The 19,393-nt window shown below is 33.2% G+C and overlaps 1 protein-coding gene across 1 annotated transcript; it reads right to left on the reverse strand.

The window, feature by feature from the left end:
- Positions 1-300: 300 nt before the first annotated feature.
- LOC139502366 (uncharacterized) lies at positions 301-17,367 on the reverse strand. The gene is made up of 4 exons (XM_071291827.1): positions 17,312-17,367; positions 8,405-8,708; positions 4,727-4,873; positions 301-2,837 (listed from the first exon to the last, which is right to left on the reverse strand). Exons 1-4 carry the CDS (start codon positions 17,359-17,361, stop codon positions 1,965-1,967), a joined length of 1,374 nt encoding a protein of 457 aa, XP_071147928.1. The 5' UTR covers positions 17,362-17,367; the 3' UTR covers positions 301-1,964.
- Between the last annotated feature and the right edge of the window lie 2,026 nt (positions 17,368-19,393).

Consider the following 19,393-nt stretch of genomic DNA (forward strand, 5'->3'; position numbering starts at 1 on the left):
ATCGAGCTCTACCTATATATTTATATTATTTTCAGTTTTACAAGAATCAAAAGGAACCTGATAATGGACTCTGATTCCCTGTGCTTAACACATACACTCCTTTTTCCAGTTTTGGAGTCCATTTGTTTTAGTGAGACTACTTTTTCCAATCTGACTCCTATTTTAATATTGTTGAAATTCTAGATGTCGTGGGGTTTGATTTTTTTTATTGGGTTGCTGTTTCATTGGCATATTTCCCACATTTTCTTGTATTCACATCAATAAGTGTGTATTGACTCTTTTTGAGGAAACTGAAGAAAAAACATGTGCACCATATTTTATTAACTCATCAAAATTAATAACAGAACATATCATACAAACTAATACAACACAAAAAGCTGTAAGTAATACTTTGCATAATTTCTTTGAAGAACATGGCGAATTTGGTAGTTTGTTGTAAAACAGTAGGTTAAATAAAGTACATGCATTTTAAAGTTTCATATACAATATCAAGGACCTAATTATAGAAGGATCAGCAACTCCAAGATCGTGAGATTTGGTGGTTATTTTTTAATATTTGAAATTAATATTTATAACTTGAATTCAATCTTAAAAATTACTTTCATTTTATAATGCAATTTATTTGATGAAAATCTGTTGAGTATGAAAAAAGTTTTTTAGACTATTAATTAGACCAATTTTTTGCACATCTTGACCGGAAATGACAAAAATTTAACTTCTGTGTATTGAATTTGTATGAAGGAATTAACAGTTTCACTTGAAATTTACTCTGAAAATACAATTCACAATTACCTTTTAAATGAACTTTATTTCATCAAAATCGGTCTACAATTGTAAAAGTAGTTAGCTTTATACATACATGTAAGAAAAATAATATTAAAAATAAGAAAAAAAGAAACGAAGAATAACAATATGTCACCCAAACTCCGTTTAGGGTGCCATAATAATAAGAAAAATAATAATAAGAAACGGACCAAAAACAATAAGTCTCCACAAACTTTGTTTGGGAGACTTAATAAATGTACATATTATGTGAATAAAATATCTATATATCATACCCGTCACTCCGATAACTGAACTTTAGAAAAGTCTGTTAATTTACCTGTTAAGACAGTTAACTGCACAAAAAGTCCGTTAATGGAAAAATGGAAAATTAAAGTGATCCTTTAATTGAAAAACTTGCACACTCATCTCTCTCTCTCTCCCTGTATTTCAAACATAGGATAATCTACTGATTACAAAATTCGCCTCGTTACTCAATGTATCACAAAAAATATGTATATTACCATGTCAGATGTTTGCTGAAATTCTTGGAAAAAATTTAAATGATACAAAGACAAATTTAGGTATATTCTTATAAATCAACAAAACACAAATGAAAGAATGAAATTAAGATCTTATTGATGTTTCACATTCCAAGTTATTTGCAAAAAATCGGTCAGACACAAAAACCCCGAATTTCGTTAAACAGGAAGTAGACCTCTGACAGACCTGAAAATTGCGGCTACATTAGTACATACAAATTTTCAGAACCCTATGATTAGTAATTTCTGAGAAAACTGTTACGAAAGTTTTTACCCACCGCCCCTCAATCACCATACTATAACCCATTTTCACTTAAAAGTCTTTTGTGAAATTCCGTTAAAAATTGATCTAAGACACAAAAATCTGAATTTAGTTGAACAGGAATTTGATGTCTGACAAACCTGAAAATCGCTTACGACTTGTGTGACACCAACCTGAGGCTACATAAAATATTTCAGAACCCTATCATTTGTAGTTGCTGAGAAAAGTGTTACGAAAGTTAATACCCCGCCTGCAGCTGCCCAAACACCATACTATAACCAGTTTTCATTTTTGTGAAATTCAGGAAAAAATTACTAAAAAAGAAACTATATATGGGTGTAGCTATACATATATACAACTCTAGACACCCCCCCCCCCCTGACACGACACCTTGTCCCTTAATTATTGAAGGAGTTCTGTAAATAGCGAAGTAATTGAAGTATCAGGTTGGTATCATCCCAAGTAATCAGATCTGTTTCTGTTACTCTGTAAATTTGATTTGGATCTCGCTCAACTTTAACCAATTTAATACCATCTGGAACAAAAACGAGGCCCAAAATATGTTCCTGGTTAAATGATAACCCAGCTAGGCACTGCTGTACACACTGATGTGTTGCATGATTCAGAGTTCGTCTAAAATTTGCTTCCCCAAACCTTTGCCAGGAGCAAATTTCCACTGTACATAATAGTGCTGCAGACAGGTTCTGTCCAATATTTTGCTCTTTAACTACTACACAATCTGGTTTGTGTGGTTCAAAAAAGTTATGTAAATTAGGGGCATGCAGATCATAATTATCTGCATCCCCCAAAAAATCATGGATGTCGTTTGGTGGCAACGGTCTAGGTGGTATACGCCGCCTTACCTGTGGACGGATGTCATTTGTAGGAGAAGGGGATCTAGACTTGGATCTTTGTCTGTCACCCATACCTTTAGGTATAACAACTCTATGAGTCAATTTCCCATCTTCAGTTGCGTAATATTTTTCACGTCCACTTGCACGTTCTCTTAATCTTTGTTCACGTGGACGTTGCATTTGTTCAGTTGCTCTATCAATTTGATCTTCATGAAATCCATAAGTAAGACAGTGCATAACGCCTTCCCTCAATGAATTATTCACAGATGTTTCCGCTGGTGTATTTATACAGTAAATGTCTGACCATACTGTACCCAAGCCAAGTAGGTTCGTTAAGAAATCTTTGATAGATGATTGTTCTTGGCCCATACCTTCAGTAATACAAAGGGCAAAGCTTTGTATCCACTTATTTTCAACCTAAAAGAGAATAAATTTTGAGACATTACAGAGCATTTAATATATTAGTATGATTCAAATTAATTATGGCATTTACAGCGATTCCCCTAACACTGAATGCACTGGGTGTTGTGATTTACATTGAATTATACTTAGACTTCTACACATACAATATATACAAAAATGTGCAGATCTAGCCTTGAAAGGTCATCTAAAAATATCAACATATTTGTTTGTACATTGCCATAATTTTAGTCCATTCAATGGCTGTCTATAAATTATTTTTAATGCAAAATGATATTTTTGATGATTTTCAGCCACCTACAAAATTTCTGATTACAACTTAATAGTAACACCGAAAGTTTGAAGAAAAAAAATCTTTTTGGACAACAAAAATCCTAATGTTTGTTAAAACTAGACATCAGGGAGATGGCAGCCATCTCGAAAGGCCCCGCCTGATTGAACCCTATTGGAAAAGTCCAAGGGCTGTAACTTGGTTGAAAATCAACGGACCCGAACGAAACTTAAGCTCGACTTGTTACGCATCATATCAGACACACATACAAATTTCATCCCAATATCTGCAAGCGTTTGGAAAAAAAGTCTGGAAAACTGTTATTTTAGTCCAAGGGCCGTAACTTGGTTAAATATGGACAGACCGGATCAAAACTTTAACTTGACTTGTAACTCATCATACCAGACACACATACAAAATTTCAGCTCAATATCTGCAAGCGTTTAGAAAAAAAGTCAGGAAAACTTATTTGTTATGGACAGACAGACAGACTGATTACTATAAGGGGAGATAATATTTTACCTATATTTAGCATGTGAAAACCCTCATACATTTTACAATGAATTCCTTTTTCAAATTTGGTTGTAGCTAGTTGGGAAAGTCCGAAAACTTTATGAATACAATCTCTAAATGCAAACATAATCTTCAATCCTACTATTCTGAATGCCGCATGTACAATGTCAATATACATGTAATTGGTTTTAAGAGAGATATACATTTTCCTTTGAATTTTTCTCACCATATGTTAGAAACAATAAAAAACTTAGCTTATAAAGATTCCAAAAATGTGATTTTTGTAATTTATCTGTATGACAGACTATCCACCTGAGTTATATATATATACAATCATATATATGAGTTGGTTACCTTACAGTTATCTTATACACATTCATACTGTCAAAGACACAGGCATTTGGGGTCAGAATTGTTCTTACACTTTTGATATACATCACATGTACCATTTCTAGATTTGGCTTCTGTGTGTTATTGAACACATTAAATGGTTAGGAAAGATCAAAGAGATTTCACTTGCTAAATATAGAGAAAATATCATCTCCCCTTATTTGAACAATAAAAGCTACGCCGAGTGCAGCATGATTGGGGACCATTGTGGATAGTATGTGTTTGTCATATTCATCTCACGGTGGACTGACTAAACATTTTTGTCATCCCTTAAATAAAAGTAAAATATTTTTTTTCATTATAACATACAAAACTGTACATGTACCAATTTTGGGAGGGGGAAGAGCAGAGGCAATGTTTTTTTCCCAATTTCACCGGAACGCAGATGAAAAATTCCCAAAATGACCATAGACTCCTTTTTCCCAAAAGGTGCTGATAAACCCCTGCCTGGTTAACAATCGCGGGCTGACAGGAATTAATCCCTATATGTCACTTCTGTAACACGTTGCAGGCAGCATAATAACCTAAGTTAGAAAAATGTGATTTCAAATTCCAAATTATAGGCAATTTTGCATCAAAGTTTAGAGATTATTGTGCTTACTCATTCAAAATATAACAACTCATAGGAAAATACAACCGGACTGTTACAGGGTGACAGTCAAGGCAAGCAAACATACATTATCTGGCAATAAATACCTTACATCTAACTTACCCAATGCTCTCCAATGATCTGCTTTAGTGACGCCAATCGCACAGGTTTAGGTGTTTCATTACGGGAGTTGTTTATCCCACCAGTCCATATGTCGCTCTTTAATCCATCATGTAATGACTGGGGTGGAGGTCCATTTGCAGGGGTCATCTAAAAACATATAATTCTATTGAGAAAATATAAATAAATTTTGGAAAAAATTCAAGAATGCTTGATTTTGATTTAGCTGAAACCATTGATGCTACTTTTTTTTATAGCTCACATGGTTTCACCATTATAATTTGTGAATCATTTGGGTTTCCATGAAAAACATGGTTGGTGTTACTATAAATAGAACACATGGTTTTGACTACTTTTTTTCACAAGTTTTTAGTGCATATTTTCAAAAATAGAGAAGATACAGAAAAAACCATTACATGTACCTGAAAATGAAGCTCTAGTGAAAGTCTACCTAGGATGAAAATTTCAAGAAAATCCAATAAATCATGTAGGAGTTATTATTGCCATTTGAACGTGCATTTTCTACCTAAATTTACCAATTTTTGGTAAAGGACAAGGGTCAATAAGGGCCCATTTTGACCCTAAAATTCAGCAAAATATGAAAAATTCAATGGCAATGTTCTAACCTTGCATATTTTAGCAGAAATAGTTGCTTGTGACATATCTTCCATTTTTACTTCCCTAACGTACCAATAATTCTTCGCAGTGACGTCATAAAGTGTAGAAAACATCAATTTTTGGCGAAAAATCATGAAAAGAGAATATTTTTCAGCAGTTTTTCACCTAGTTAGATACCTGCGCATGCTTGGTACAAAAATCTATTTTATATCCATGTACAGGTCCCTTATGGTAATAGGAACATTTAGTTGTACCAGGAATGCGCACATATTCAATTCTACGAAATTGCACTTGATTTTTATCAAATTTTGCTGTTTTTCATCAAAAAGTTCATTATGACGTCATTTTGTGATGTTATGGTAAATTGCATGGAAATAAATCAACAAAATTCAACTCATAATTTAAAAACATGGATATTCCTCTGCCTTTTGGTAAATTTTGAACACATTTTAAGAATGTTTATTTTTTTGGCCAATTCTGGTCCTTATCGCCCCTACTCCTTTTGCATTTTTAGGGGATATATCATGAAAACCATAAGGGATTAATAATTAATATGTGAAGCAAAAATGTTCAGTACTATCAGCTCTACTGGCCTGCAAAATTTCATGAAAACTGAATGGTGTATGTGGGAGTAATCAGGCTTCTCCCCAGAAAATTTTTAAAGCACTTTTAGCGTGTGAACGCCATTTTCGCAGATTCACGACACAGCATTCCTTTCACCAGTTAGCATACATAATTAACAATGCAGTGTTAATTGTAGGATGCATGTCATTGTTAATATTATGTGTATTTCTTTCATTTTGTTTAGCTTGTGTTTTACTACATATGTAATACATACTGACAGGGATTGGGAAGGCCTTGATTTTGCCCCTTAGAATCAGAAATGACCCCTTCTCATTTCATAATTTTATGTAGAATGTTAAGAAATGGCCTCTTCAGATTTTCAAATTTGATGAAAAAAACATGAAAATGGCCCCTCTAAAAAATTTCCTTCCCAACCCCTGCGATACATGTATATGTATTTCTTTATTACTTTGCATTTACTAATTATAATTATTTTAAAAGCATTGAACAGGGGGGAAATTGTGAACTAGATGGTGCATTCGAAGGAATGCTTTTGTCGTCTGCTTTGAATTCATTGGAGAATAACAAACTAAGTCGGTAAACAGACGGTAGTATCGCAGAGGACTCAAATCATACAGGGCGGTATGGGATCAATAGCTGAAGCTGCATACTAAATATTGAGTGGCTATGATGAGTAGTTCCTGAGAAAAGTGTGACGAAAATTTTCACTTAAGACCATAAATGCTAAAAAACATACTAATTAGGCAAACAGAAAGTTGGGGTCGCAGAGGTCTGAAATAGCATAGTGCGATATGGGACCATTAGCTGAGGCTGCATACCAAATATTGAGTGGCTATGATGAGTAGTTCATGAGAAAAATGTGACAAAAATTTTTCACTTAAGACCATAAAAGTCGGTAAACAGGAAGTGGGGGTCGCAGAGGTCTGAAATTGCATAGCGTGGTATGGCACCAATAGCTGAGGCTGCATACCAAATATCAAAGGGCTATGATGAGTAGTTCCTGAGAAAAGCGTGACGAAAATTTTCATTTAGGCCATAAATGCTAAAAAAATTACTAAGTCGGTAAACAGGAAGTAGGGGTCACAGAGGTCTGAAATCGCATAGCGCGGTATAGGACCAATAGCTGAGACTGCCTACCAAATATCAAGGGGCTATGATGAGTAGTTCCTGAGAAAAGTGTGACGAAAATTTTCACTTAAGACCATATTAAAATGCTAAACAAGACCAATTACATGTCAGGACCTGCGTCACCGTCATACTATTTTGTGCGAAACTTATGTACAGCTTGAAAATTATAAAGTTGAAAATGCATAAAAGAGTATCCTTCAAACATCTCAAATGTGTTAATAATAGGTGGTAAAAACTTAATCAACTTTATCAATCTAATGTTTCTAATGCTAAGGTCCTTCAATTCTAGAATACTTCATGAGTAAAAGATATATAAGCATCAATGTCAATATAATTTCTGAAAAAGAAAGCAAAGTACAACATACATGTAGTTAAAATCAAATTATTATATCATACTACTCTTTTAAAAAGGAATCTGTAATTCTTAAAGCATCAATAATTTCAATGTACCCATATTTCAACAGAGTTATCCACCTTTGTACATTGAAATTTTTTTGTGAAAGTCCAAACATAGCAAAAATCACATTATTTGTGATAAAAAAGCAGAGTCCAACACAGTAAAAATCAAATTATTATATTATAATACTCTTTAAAAAGGACTCTGTTATTCAACATTGCCAATTATTCAAATATTGTGATAGAGTTATCCCTCTTTGTACAGTATAATTTTATTGTGAAAAATGGCTAGGTCCAAAAACGGCAAAAATCACATTATTTTTTTTCAAATTTCTCCAAAATAGGAGGTGCACATCTTCAATATATATATAATCACTATGTAAAGTTTGAATGATGTAGGTTGAATACTTTTTGAGTTTTTGTTGAAAACCGGGTGAAAAAAGACGAAATATTATTGATTTTACAGCAATTTGAAGTTGGAAAACCTTTTTATTTCAAATTTTGGAAAGCATGTTAGGTCTGAACATGGGCGATTTCGCGTTGAATACTCGTTTTCCAGCTGGAAAGGATCGAAATAGACGTTGGATTTGTACACTGTTTGGATCAAACTTTATCCAATCTTTTGGTAAATATATCGGAATTTTAAGTCAATTTGGACAATTTTAACGGCAATCTTGAAGTTTGACTTGTAAATGGCGGAAAGTCGGCTTTATTTAAATAATTTCGGTTCCAACTTTGAGAAAAGATTGAAAACGTATTTTTGTTGTTTTCTTCAATAAATGATGGACTTTTTATTTATTATTAAAACAATTTATCAACATTAAATGTGAAAACTCCATGTCTGACATTACTGCCAGGGAAGCCATCGTCTGAGAGTAACTTCCTGTAGGGGAACCAATCGGTGAAAGGGTTAAAATAAATTATTTAGTCCTCTAATTATCAATTTGTACTTACCATTTGAATTAAGGCATGCTTAAGATGCAGCAAAAGGTTTGTTATTTGAAGCCACAAGTTTGGTGGGACAATTTCACAGCGGTTTTCCTCTGTATTAAGATCTAGATTTGGTCCCTGCAGCATGTTCCTGGTTGGAGCGTTGGGCCAATCTACTGACATAAACAAATCACTTCTGATAGCTGCCTTAACAAAGCCATCATTCACTTTCTGAAAGTGTATACCAGTGATCTCTGACTTCTCATTACCATACACTTCAGGTAGTATATCTCTACCAATTGAAAGACAAGGTACTTTTCCTGCAAACCTGAAATATGAAAAATATTGAGTATGCTCCAATGAGAGATTCACATGGCATTTAACATTTAATACTAATTTGTATATTCTCTAAAATAAAAGTGACATATAACAAATCAATTTATAGGTATTTATTTTATCCAGTGCTCATAACCCTACAATATTCAAACTAGATGGAGCAATCCAGGGATAGCATTTGTTGCCTGTGCTGTGCATAAGTTATCGGTAAACAGGAAGTAGATGACATAGAAGCATAAAATCAGAATATGGTTCTATAGTATTAAGACTTGTGTAAAGTTTCAAGCCTCTGCCGTTTTAAGTTCCTCAGAAAACTTCAAAAGTGTGGCGGAAATTTTTTGTGACGCAGGATGACACATGGTACCAAAGCAATCTCTATATGTCGCTCCAGCACACATAGTAGCCGACATAAAAATCATAATAATTCCATGGAGATTTTAATACGATACTAAATCCATCTTTAGACAAAATGGGTGGTTCAAAATATAACACACCTGTCAAATATACGAGTAAATTAGAAGATTTTATAGAAGAGTTTGACTTATGTGATATTTGGAGGACAAAAAATGTTGACTCTAGATTATATACTTGGCGTCAAAGAACCCCGCTTATACAATGTCGTTTAGATTTTTGGTTGATATCGAATTTTTTGTCAAGCAGTGTTACAAAAACATCCATTGTTCCGTCTATAAAATCTGATCATAGTCTTATCAAGTTGACACTGTCAGGCGAAAACTTTAGTGAGAGAGGTCCCGGTTTCTGGAAATTCAACTCGGGTTTATTGACAGACAAAGATTATGTGGATATAGTCAAAAATACTTTATCAGAATGTGATGATAAATATCAAAATTTAGAAAATAAAAATTTAAAATGGGATACCATTAAAAGTGAAATAAGGGGCGCAACCGTCAAATATTCCAAATATAAAAACATGAAATTGCGGGAAAGAGAGTCCAGTTTAAAAAAAACGACAAGACGAAATTCAGAAAAATCTCTCTCGTACATATTTAGATAAAGATATAAATACACTTTTAATTGAATTAGATATTGTTAAAGAAGATTTAGAGCAAATAGTAAATAATCAAACAAGAGGGGCTATTATACGATCACATGCCGAGCACTGCGAAGGCAATGAAAGAAATTCAAAATATTTCTTATCATTAGAAAAACGTAATTATAAAAATAAATGTATTAACAAATTAGTTGTAAACGACATTGAAATATTATCACAAGAAAAAATTCTAAACGAAGAGAGAAATTTCTACGAAAATCTGTACTCATTAAAAGAAGACCCTGATAAATATTCAGGTGATTCTAACTTTTTTGATTTAAATTTTATTCCTAAGTTAACAGATCTGGAAAAGGATATATGCGATGCAGATATTTCAGAATCTGAGTGCGTTAAAGTTTTAAAAACATTTAAAAATAATAAAAGCCCTGGTACAGATGGGCTTACCGCTGAGTTTTACAAATTTTTCTGGATTGATGTAAAAAAATATGTTTTGGAAAGCTATGAATATTCCTTCGAGACCGGAACCCTCTCAATAGACCAAAGACGGGGTATTTTGACTCTTATTCCAAAGAAAGATAAAGATAGAACACTCTTGTCGAACTGGCGACCTCTTTCTCTCTTAAATTTTGATTACAAATTATTAGCCAAAGTTATTGCGGAAAGAATGAAATTATTTCTTCCGAAACTTATAGATCCGGATCAGACAGGATATGTGGCTGGTAGATATATTGGTGAAAATCTACGACTAATTGCTGATATTATATTGTTTACTACTTTAAAAAATTATCCAGGGCTTATATTACTAGTCGATTTCGAAAAGGCGTTTGATACGCTAGAATGGAAATTTATTCAAAAAGCATTGGCTTGTTTTAATTTTGGTAGCAAGTTCCGGAAATGGGTCTTAACTTTATACTCAAATATATCTAGTCTTGTCGTTAATAATGGATTTAGTTCTAGTCCGTTCAAAATTGAGAGAGGTGTTCGACAAGGGTGTCCTTTGTCTCCTTTTTTATTTATTTTGGCCGTTGAACTGCTGGCAATAAATATTCGTAAGAACAACCATATATCAGGTATAAAAATTGGGGATACTGAAATAAAAATTTCACAGTTGGCTGATGATACCACTTGTTTTTTGAAAGATGTATTTTCTGCGCAAATTTTATTAGATTCCTTTAATGATTTTGAGAAGTGTTCAGGGTTAAAAGTCAATTTTTCGAAAACCGAAGCAACATGGATTGGAAGAAATAAATTTAACAAAGAAGGTTCCCTTCCTATTAAATGGACAGATGGTTTTAAAACCTTAGGTTTAAAATTTAACGCTTTTGATGAAATGGTTTGTTCTAACTTAGATACATGCATAGAAAAAATGGAATCAATTATTAAAATGTGGAGGATCAGAAACCTTTCCTTGATCGGTAAAATCGTAATTCTTAAATCACTTGCAATATCGAAGCTTATTTATGTCATTTCATCTACACATGTACCAAGATCTTATGTAATTAAAATACAGAGGGACATTAATAACTTTTTATGGAATGATAGTACTCCGAAAGTTAAATCGGAAGTTATTCAAAAGTCTCCTAGCGAGGGGGGACTGAAAGCACCAAATTTTGAAGTACAGCTGTTATCCTTTCGTATCATGTGGGTAAAACGATTTTTGTCAGAACATGACTCTAAATGGAAACATGTTTCCAAAGCATTCTTCTCCCTTTTTGATTTAGAGGACTTATTTATGAGCAGATGTGAATTTGAGTTTTTAAATTTAAAAGCACCTCTTTTTTATATAGAAGTGCTATCTGCTTGGAAACGTTTCAAGGGTATTTTCATCCCGTTAAATGCATTTCATGTTAGAAAAGAATTTATTTGGTTCAATCCGTTTATCAAGGTTAACAGAACGAGTATTTTTTACAGATCTTGGTACACGAAAGGCATAAGGTTCATTAATGATATTGTAGATGATAAAGGCGAATTTTTGTCTCATGACGCTATTAACAAAAAATATAATTTGAATGTTACTTTTGTAGACATTCTTTCTATTAAACTTGCTATACCACGTGACTGGAAAGATTTGTTATTACAACAACACATGTCACCTAAGAGCAACTCTTTTGGATTCGTTTTTGAGCATGAGAATAAAAAAATGCCTATTAGCAAATTATATACTAAAGATGTATATTCACTTTTTATCGATCGGGTAAGTGTTTCTCCTATTTCACAACAAAGGTGGGAAGAAAGTTTTAATATAGAAATTAGTGACGAAAAGTGGAACAATATTTATTCACTAGCTTTTAAATGTACTATTGAAAGCAAACTACAAGCTTTTCAATATAAAGTGTTACACAGAATAGTCTCACATAATTATCTCCTTGAAAAATATAAACTTTCTTTAACTAATGAGTGTGCCAGTTGTAAAGAAATAGAAACTATAGAGCATAAATTTTTTGAATGTATAGAAATAAAACGATTTTGGAGAGAATTTTCTAATTGGTGGCATTTAGTTTTTGGAGTAAAATTTTTTTTAAATAAAGACAGTGTCATTTTTGGTATATTGAATTCTGATAACTTAGTGTTAAACTATTGTATTTTACAGGCAAAATATTACATTCATTATGTAAAGTACACACAATTAGACAGATTGTTTATATCTGTGCAATCTTTTCTCAAATTTTTGAAAAGACGTCTGGAGATATTAGAATATTTATATCTTTCTAAAGACAAGCACGAGTCATTTGTCGACAGATGGGGGGAATTTATGGCAGTTATTAATTAAATTTTATTCTCGATATGATCATGTATATTTAATGTATTCCAAAGTATCTTTTTACTTGTATCATATACCGATTATTCACATCATTTACTTGTATTTGTTTTTACTATGTCTTATTCGTAAAATATCAATAGTATGACTATGCCATATGTCAATCACTTATATATTGTAAAAATGTATGTATGTATGTATGCACTGTAGCTTGAACACCAAAAAGATCAATAAAAAATAAAAAAAAATAATTCCATGGAGACCCTGAATGATCTTGACCGAAAGGTCAGGCGAGCTAAAAATGGGTGTGTTTCCCATTTCCCGACCCTACCTAATTTTTCGTCCCTACAAACATGTACCCTAGAGTTTTTTTCACCATTTTCCATTAAGTCGAGATTTTTCTCCCATAGAGTAAAAAAAAATTACCAAAAAAAAAATAAAAATTGTACTTTCCCTACCTATTTTTTTCTGGCATGCAATAGGAAACGCACATATTTTTTTGTTTGGCCCAATACCCTAAGGAACATTTGAGTATGGTTTGGTTGAAAATGGTTCAGTAGTTTAGGAGGAGTTAACGTTTGAAAAATGTAACGAATTTCGGTCACTTTTGTGACATTTTTCAAAATGGCCACCAATCGCTTCCAACCAATTTTGATATTTTTCATAAAGTTCTAGTACATGTACTATAAATAAGTCTCTACCAACATACCAAGTTTCATCAAATTTGGTTCAGTAGTTTCTGAGATACAAGCATTCAAATGCGGTTTTGGGGTACCCCTCTTTGAACAACAGCCATTTTGAAAAAATTTTAAACGATAGGATTGTAGCCAATACCCTATAGAACAATTGTGTAAAGTTTGATTGAAATCGGTCCAGTAATTTAGGACAAGTTAAGGTTTGAAAAAGTTTACAGACAACGACGACAGACAACGGACGCCAAGTGATGGAAATACCTCACATCATGTGACATGGTATTTCGGCCAGGTGAGTTAAAAAGAAAGAATTTGCTGGAACAGAAAAAGTAATGAAAACAATATCTAAAAGAGTAACAAAAACATTTTAATGTTCGGCGGAGGAAACTAAAACAGTAAATGAATGGATTGAGGGCAATAATAGCCACATTGGCTGTTTTTTTTCTAAATGTATGATTAACTGCTGAAATAACTCCAAATTTTTACTGGCGCGAAGGTACATGTATTTTTACTGGAAATGACCGACGATCTGGTAAGTTAGTTTCGCATACAATTTGACTTTCACCAAAAATTCCGTCAACACAACAACAGGAAAGTAAAAATAAACTGACAAAGCTATTGTATTTATATGTATGATTGCTATGTTAGCATTTAGGCAAGGAAGAGACGTTTAATATAAGGCTCCGGGCAAGGCATACATGCTTTGTAGATGTGAACTCTTGCAGGGTCGATCTTGAGAAGTTGAGTTGATATATGCAACTTTGGTCGCCTTAATGGTAGAGGTGCTGTTAAAAATTACCTACGACCTCAATTTCCAATGCTTTCCCTTATTTTTTCTCTATCTATGATGATAAAAAAATTGTTCTAACCCTTTCATGAGCGCCGCCATCTTGAATCCCGTTCTCGCAAAGCGAGAATGTGATTCTGTCTTTAATTTCTCCACAAAAGGCACAATTGGCGCCTCGATTGTGTTTTTTATTCACAAAATATAAGGATATATATTCAGTCTTCGAAATTGGGCCGAACCGACTGGAATTTACATACCTGCCAACAATTGAAAATGCTCTTGGGGGTTTTCGCGCGTGAAATTTCATGGACACTCAAGAAACACATTTAATAGGGAGTTCAAATGCTTTAGGATGTTGTTTTATTGATTCTTTATGATATTACAAGCCTATTGCAAATGTTTTTGTTTGAATTTATTAAAAATTGTGAACAAAATTGCACTTTGAAAATTATGATTTTAAAGCTCTCATGGGGTTTTTTGGCGGAAAACCCCCACAAATAGTGAGACTAGGCAGGTATGACTGGAAATATCCACCAAAAATTGGTTCGGTCCAGTTAAATTTTGCAATTTTTACATTGAACATATAGGGGAAATTGATACGGTTCCAGTTTGCAAATGATTGTAACGGTCACAATTTTAGCCGCAAACAGCAATTACGGTGTTTCGCGGACTTTTAGACGCTGTCATTCAGGGTAAAAATGAGATCATGACAACATTGAGCAAAGGGACAGCTATTTTATATCAACGATTGTCACGTTTTTAAACCAGAATTACCCCGTTTGGCTAAATTAATGTGTGATCCCGTAAATGCGCAATCCATGTATTCTGGTAATTAAAACTGATGTAAACAACAAAGAAAATCATACGTGCTCGTCACACAAATTTGGTCGCATCAACAGGTAACGCCTGAAAATCATATTAATTTTTTTGCTTAGAGTCCAAGGGTTTCGAGGTTAGTATATGTGTACATAGATTAATATTCATTTATATTAATCTATATTAATATTCATTTATATTAATCTATGTACACATATACATACTCCTATCAACACTTGGCCGCTATTTTGGGTATTTAGACGTTTTTCATGTCCGTTCCAGGTGAAAAAATGACGTTGTGGCAATAAGAGCAAAGGGAGAATTTTTTACAGCATGTTGTAATTTTCATTTTGCACCTACATGTATTTGTGACAAACAGACCCGGTTAGTCGATTTTTGAAGCACTGAGACAATTTTCTAGGGGCTTAAAACAACCTTCTGCAACAAAATAAACAAAATCACTTCACTCCCTATGTAATAACCGGAAACCAGTAAACCAGTTTTCGGTGAAATTTGACCAAAAACCCAAAAAGTGTTGATTGGAGTATTGTACAGGTCCTGTCCAAATACATTTTAGCTTTAGTAGCTAAATTTAGCTATTATAGCTTGATTTTGCTTTCATTTATTATCTCCCTTTGCTGTTTTAATGAAGTTTTCCAAGATCTTTGTTACTGTGGGTAGGTGCACCTTATAATTTGGTGGATAAATTAATCAAATAGTAATGCAAACATTGACAGCAAAAAATGAGACTTTTGCCGTCAAAATATTTTTTCAACTTTTTACTTGAAATGTGTGTAAAAATGAATATGCCATGGTCAAAATTAAATCAACGGTAGACTATTTAAATTTTTAACCGTATGCAGGGATCTCCATGGATGAAAATTGAACGATGGAGGAACTTTCACGATTACAAATCGTGTCTACGCTGTACAGTGTAGCGCGATAGGAAGTATTTTATCCCTCCATACAAGGAATGGTGAACATGCTAATTCATTGCTTATTTAAATTATATTTTATATTTGAATTTTCATTATAGAATTAGAAGTATCAATATTTTCATTTATTGCCGTTTTTAACCATTCAAATGCCAAGTCTTCATGGTCCCCCCTTAGTCGAGAATGACCAAAAGCTGTCATGAAGGTCCCCATGTAGATTTCTTGTATTTTTGGTAATTGTTATGGGGGCTAAAAGTCATATGATGTGGAGCTTATTTTTCATGGACACTGTCAAATTCAGAACCCATTACCGGTATGTCTGATTTGCAGCAACAACAAAACGATTCGTACGGGTTATGTAAAAGGTTAAAGAGATTTGTAAAGCAAACGTTGACAAATGAAAAGGTTTTTAATGACTTTATCTGGCAAATTGATGCTGTGCAACATGCATCTTTCGAGTCTGAATAGAAACCGGAAACACGGATGTATCAATTTGATTGTAATATACGAACTGAATTCGGAATTACGATAGGATATTTCTTTACAGGAAATATTTAAGTTTTTACTTTTAAACTTGAAGTAACTCTAAATATCATTACAGCAGTACTCGAGTTATTTGCGATGAAATAATATTTATTTATTGCGTCTTATTTTGTACTTCTTAAGAAAAGGGGGATGCTGATTGCGTAAGTCAAAATAAAGCACGTGTTCGACTTGTTAAACTGTTTTCTTTGTAACTGGATTATTAATTTATTTATTTAATCTAAATTATCATAATCTTTTGCTGAAACTTAGTTGATTAATTCGACAAATGGATCGTCTATCCTCAGATAGTATTCTCCTGTCTGGTTTGTTGATCTACCTGTACAATGCTGTATACAAGCTCAGGTACAAGTGATTAGCGATCTTAATCCGGATATCCCTCAGGCGTTAGAACTGTATTGGATTATAACTTAAAAAGCTTAAGGGTTATGCAATTACATGCATTTATTTATAATTGATAAAAAAATGGCGTCGGGCTACAAAAAACGATGAAGTTTTGAACGATGGCGGAAGACAATTTAACGATGGCGCAAGACAATTTAACGATGGCGCAAGTCATTTGACGATGGCGCAAGACATTTTAACGATGGCGGGGCGCCATCGTTAAACAGGCCATTGAGATCCCTGCGTGTGTGGAAGAAGTGATTCCTGAATCCGTCTGCATAAAATAAACATGCTCCTCCCAGAAATTACAATGTTGAAGACATTTACGATTAATTCTGACAAAGGGAGATAATCATGAAAGCTGAATAAAGCTATAATAGTTAAATTTAGCTACCATAGCTAAAATGTATTTGGACAGGACCTGTTGTAGTCCAAATAATTATGACGTCTTGAAAGGCTACGATGTAAGGCGTCAAAGAAAAAAATTATAATAGCCTTTCAAGACGTCATAATTATTTGGACTAGACCTGTTGTACTGACCTCGAAACCCTGTGCTTATAGTCCCTTTGAGATCGTGGTCCAAATACAAATAAAAATACCCATTTGCGATTAGGAAAGGCCTATTGCATGTTATATTCTTCTAAAGAATCCGTCGCTCCAATACCTACCTTGCATTAAACATGTGATAATCACAAAGCCCATCAACATCCCGCGCCATTCTTCTTCTTCTTCTGGAAGTCCACCCTATCTGCAGGGTCACCGCATTTAAAAATTTTGTTTATTTTTAAAATTGCGTTGTTTAAAATTTTATCTACTGGTTAAATTTTAAAATAATATTAACAGTTATAATAGGATAAAACTAAAAATTAGTTAAAACAGGAACTTGTATGTACACTATACATTTAAAATTATAAAATGGATAAAAGTAATCTTATCAGTTGTTTATATTCTCTTAGCAACGGAAAGTGAAAGGAACTACTATCTGTACTAGTAATTGGTTAAATTTATGGACTAGTATGGTTTCTTAATAAGTTTAAATATATGTAGTTAAAAGATAAAATGGTAAGGGATATGAATAAAACAAGAGACTTGTAAAAATTAGTTTTAAGTAAAACAGTAGAGTTTGTCAATAGAATTTGGGTCTATAAGATTATTTACAGGGGTAATTAATACATATGCTCTAGTTATGGTTTAACTATGAATTACTTAGTATTAATTAAGTATATAGACAAAGTAGTATAATACTTGTTATATGTTACATTCCCACGACTGACAGCCACTTGTAGTTTAAGCTCAGAACTCAACTGATTGTTCATTTGTTTTCTAAAAGTTGGGTTCTTTTAGCATGCAATGCATAGATCCAGTCTTTGCAGATTCGTTCTAAGTCTCTCTGCTGAGGCACAGTTATAAGGTCGTTCCTAGAACAGTCAACCAACAATTCTAGAAGATCCTCATCAGAATCAATTATACTGCAATAGTGGATATGATTATCCTCTAGTAGGGATTTTAGTCTATCTTGATGGATTTTTCTCACACAATTCAGACTTTCACAGTTGATTAGGAAATGTTTATAATCCTCAGGTCCTACCATGCACAATTTGCATTCTGCAGATTTTGTTCCGTCAAATCGGTTGGTAATACTTTGGGTTTTGTAAGTTCCTGTAAGTATCCTGGATTTTATTATCCCTTTGCTGACATCTCTTTTATTATCTCTGACACTGCTCCAACAGAAGTTTGGTTTTTTAAAGTTCCAGTTGTTTACTTCCATATATTTGAGTGTTGATTTGCTTCTAGCAGATTCGGTCCATTTGTTTTTCCAGGTTTTGTCTATAACTTCATGAGTCAATCGTTTCCAATTTTTCTCAGGATTTAGTATAATCTCATGTGCGGATGGAAGATCGTAAGATTTGAGAGTTCTGTCCACATTTATATACCAACTATTTGATTTATCATCTTTTGTAGCTAGCTGTCTAATTCCAATTTTACACTCAATTGAGTTGGGATCTTTTGATATTCTTAGAAATAGGGAAATGACAGCTTTATGTACGAGTTGCTCAATAGATTCGGCTCCGAGTAAGATATAGATAGCAGCATCTGCAGTTCTTTGTGGTAAGGATAGAATTTGTTTAAAAGTTTTTTTCTGAAAAGCTTCTAATTTTTGTATATCGGTTTTAGTAATGTTGAGAATTTCAATTCCATAGAGCATTCTTGGTATAACATAAGTCCGCCATAGTTTATACGATAATAGTGGATTTATACCATTTATTCCATGTAATCCAGCTCCTAATAGGGAATACATTGTAGCTCTTGCAACAGAAATTCTATTCTCTACATTTGGATTATTTTTTTCTTGTCTTTCAATTCCTAAATGTTTAATGTTTTGCTTTTCGCCTATTTTTTCATTAAAAAGTTGAAGATTTATATCTTTATTCTTCTTGTTAATCATTAGAAGATTTTGTCAGGGGATTATAAGTAAGGGGGAGGGAAACCAATGCGATTTGCCATAGACAACTAGTATATTTTATTCCAGTTTTCTGATTTTTCTATACTTTTTTGGACAACTCTGTATTTGTCAATGTGAAATGTGAAATGATTTTCTTTTCATCTTATCATTAAGATATATTATGCTCTTTTATTGGAGAGTTTATAGAAAAATCGTAAGGGTTACGCGGAACCAGAGACATATATATATGTCTCTGGCGGAACCCAGTGTCTCGCCTACTTTTGTTGTAAAAGAGTGTAAGCACATA

This window comes from Mytilus edulis, chromosome 13 (genome assembly GCF_963676685.1).
Source record: "Mytilus edulis chromosome 13, xbMytEdul2.2, whole genome shotgun sequence".
Taxonomy (NCBI): Eukaryota; Metazoa; Mollusca; class Bivalvia; order Mytilida; family Mytilidae; genus Mytilus; species Mytilus edulis.

Coding starts and splice junctions, on each gene's coding strand:
- LOC139502366 (XM_071291827.1), bottom strand. CDS start 17,361: ATGGCGCGGGATGTTGATGGGCTTTGTGATTATCACATGTTTAATGCA. Junction 4,874..8,404: donor AGCATGCCTTAATTCAAATG/GTAAGTACAAAT, acceptor ATATGTTTTTAG/ATGACCCCTGCAAATGGACC. Junction 2,838..4,726: donor AGATCATTGGAGAGCATTGG/GTAAGTTAGATG, acceptor ATTCTCTTTTAG/GTTGAAAATAAGTGGATACA.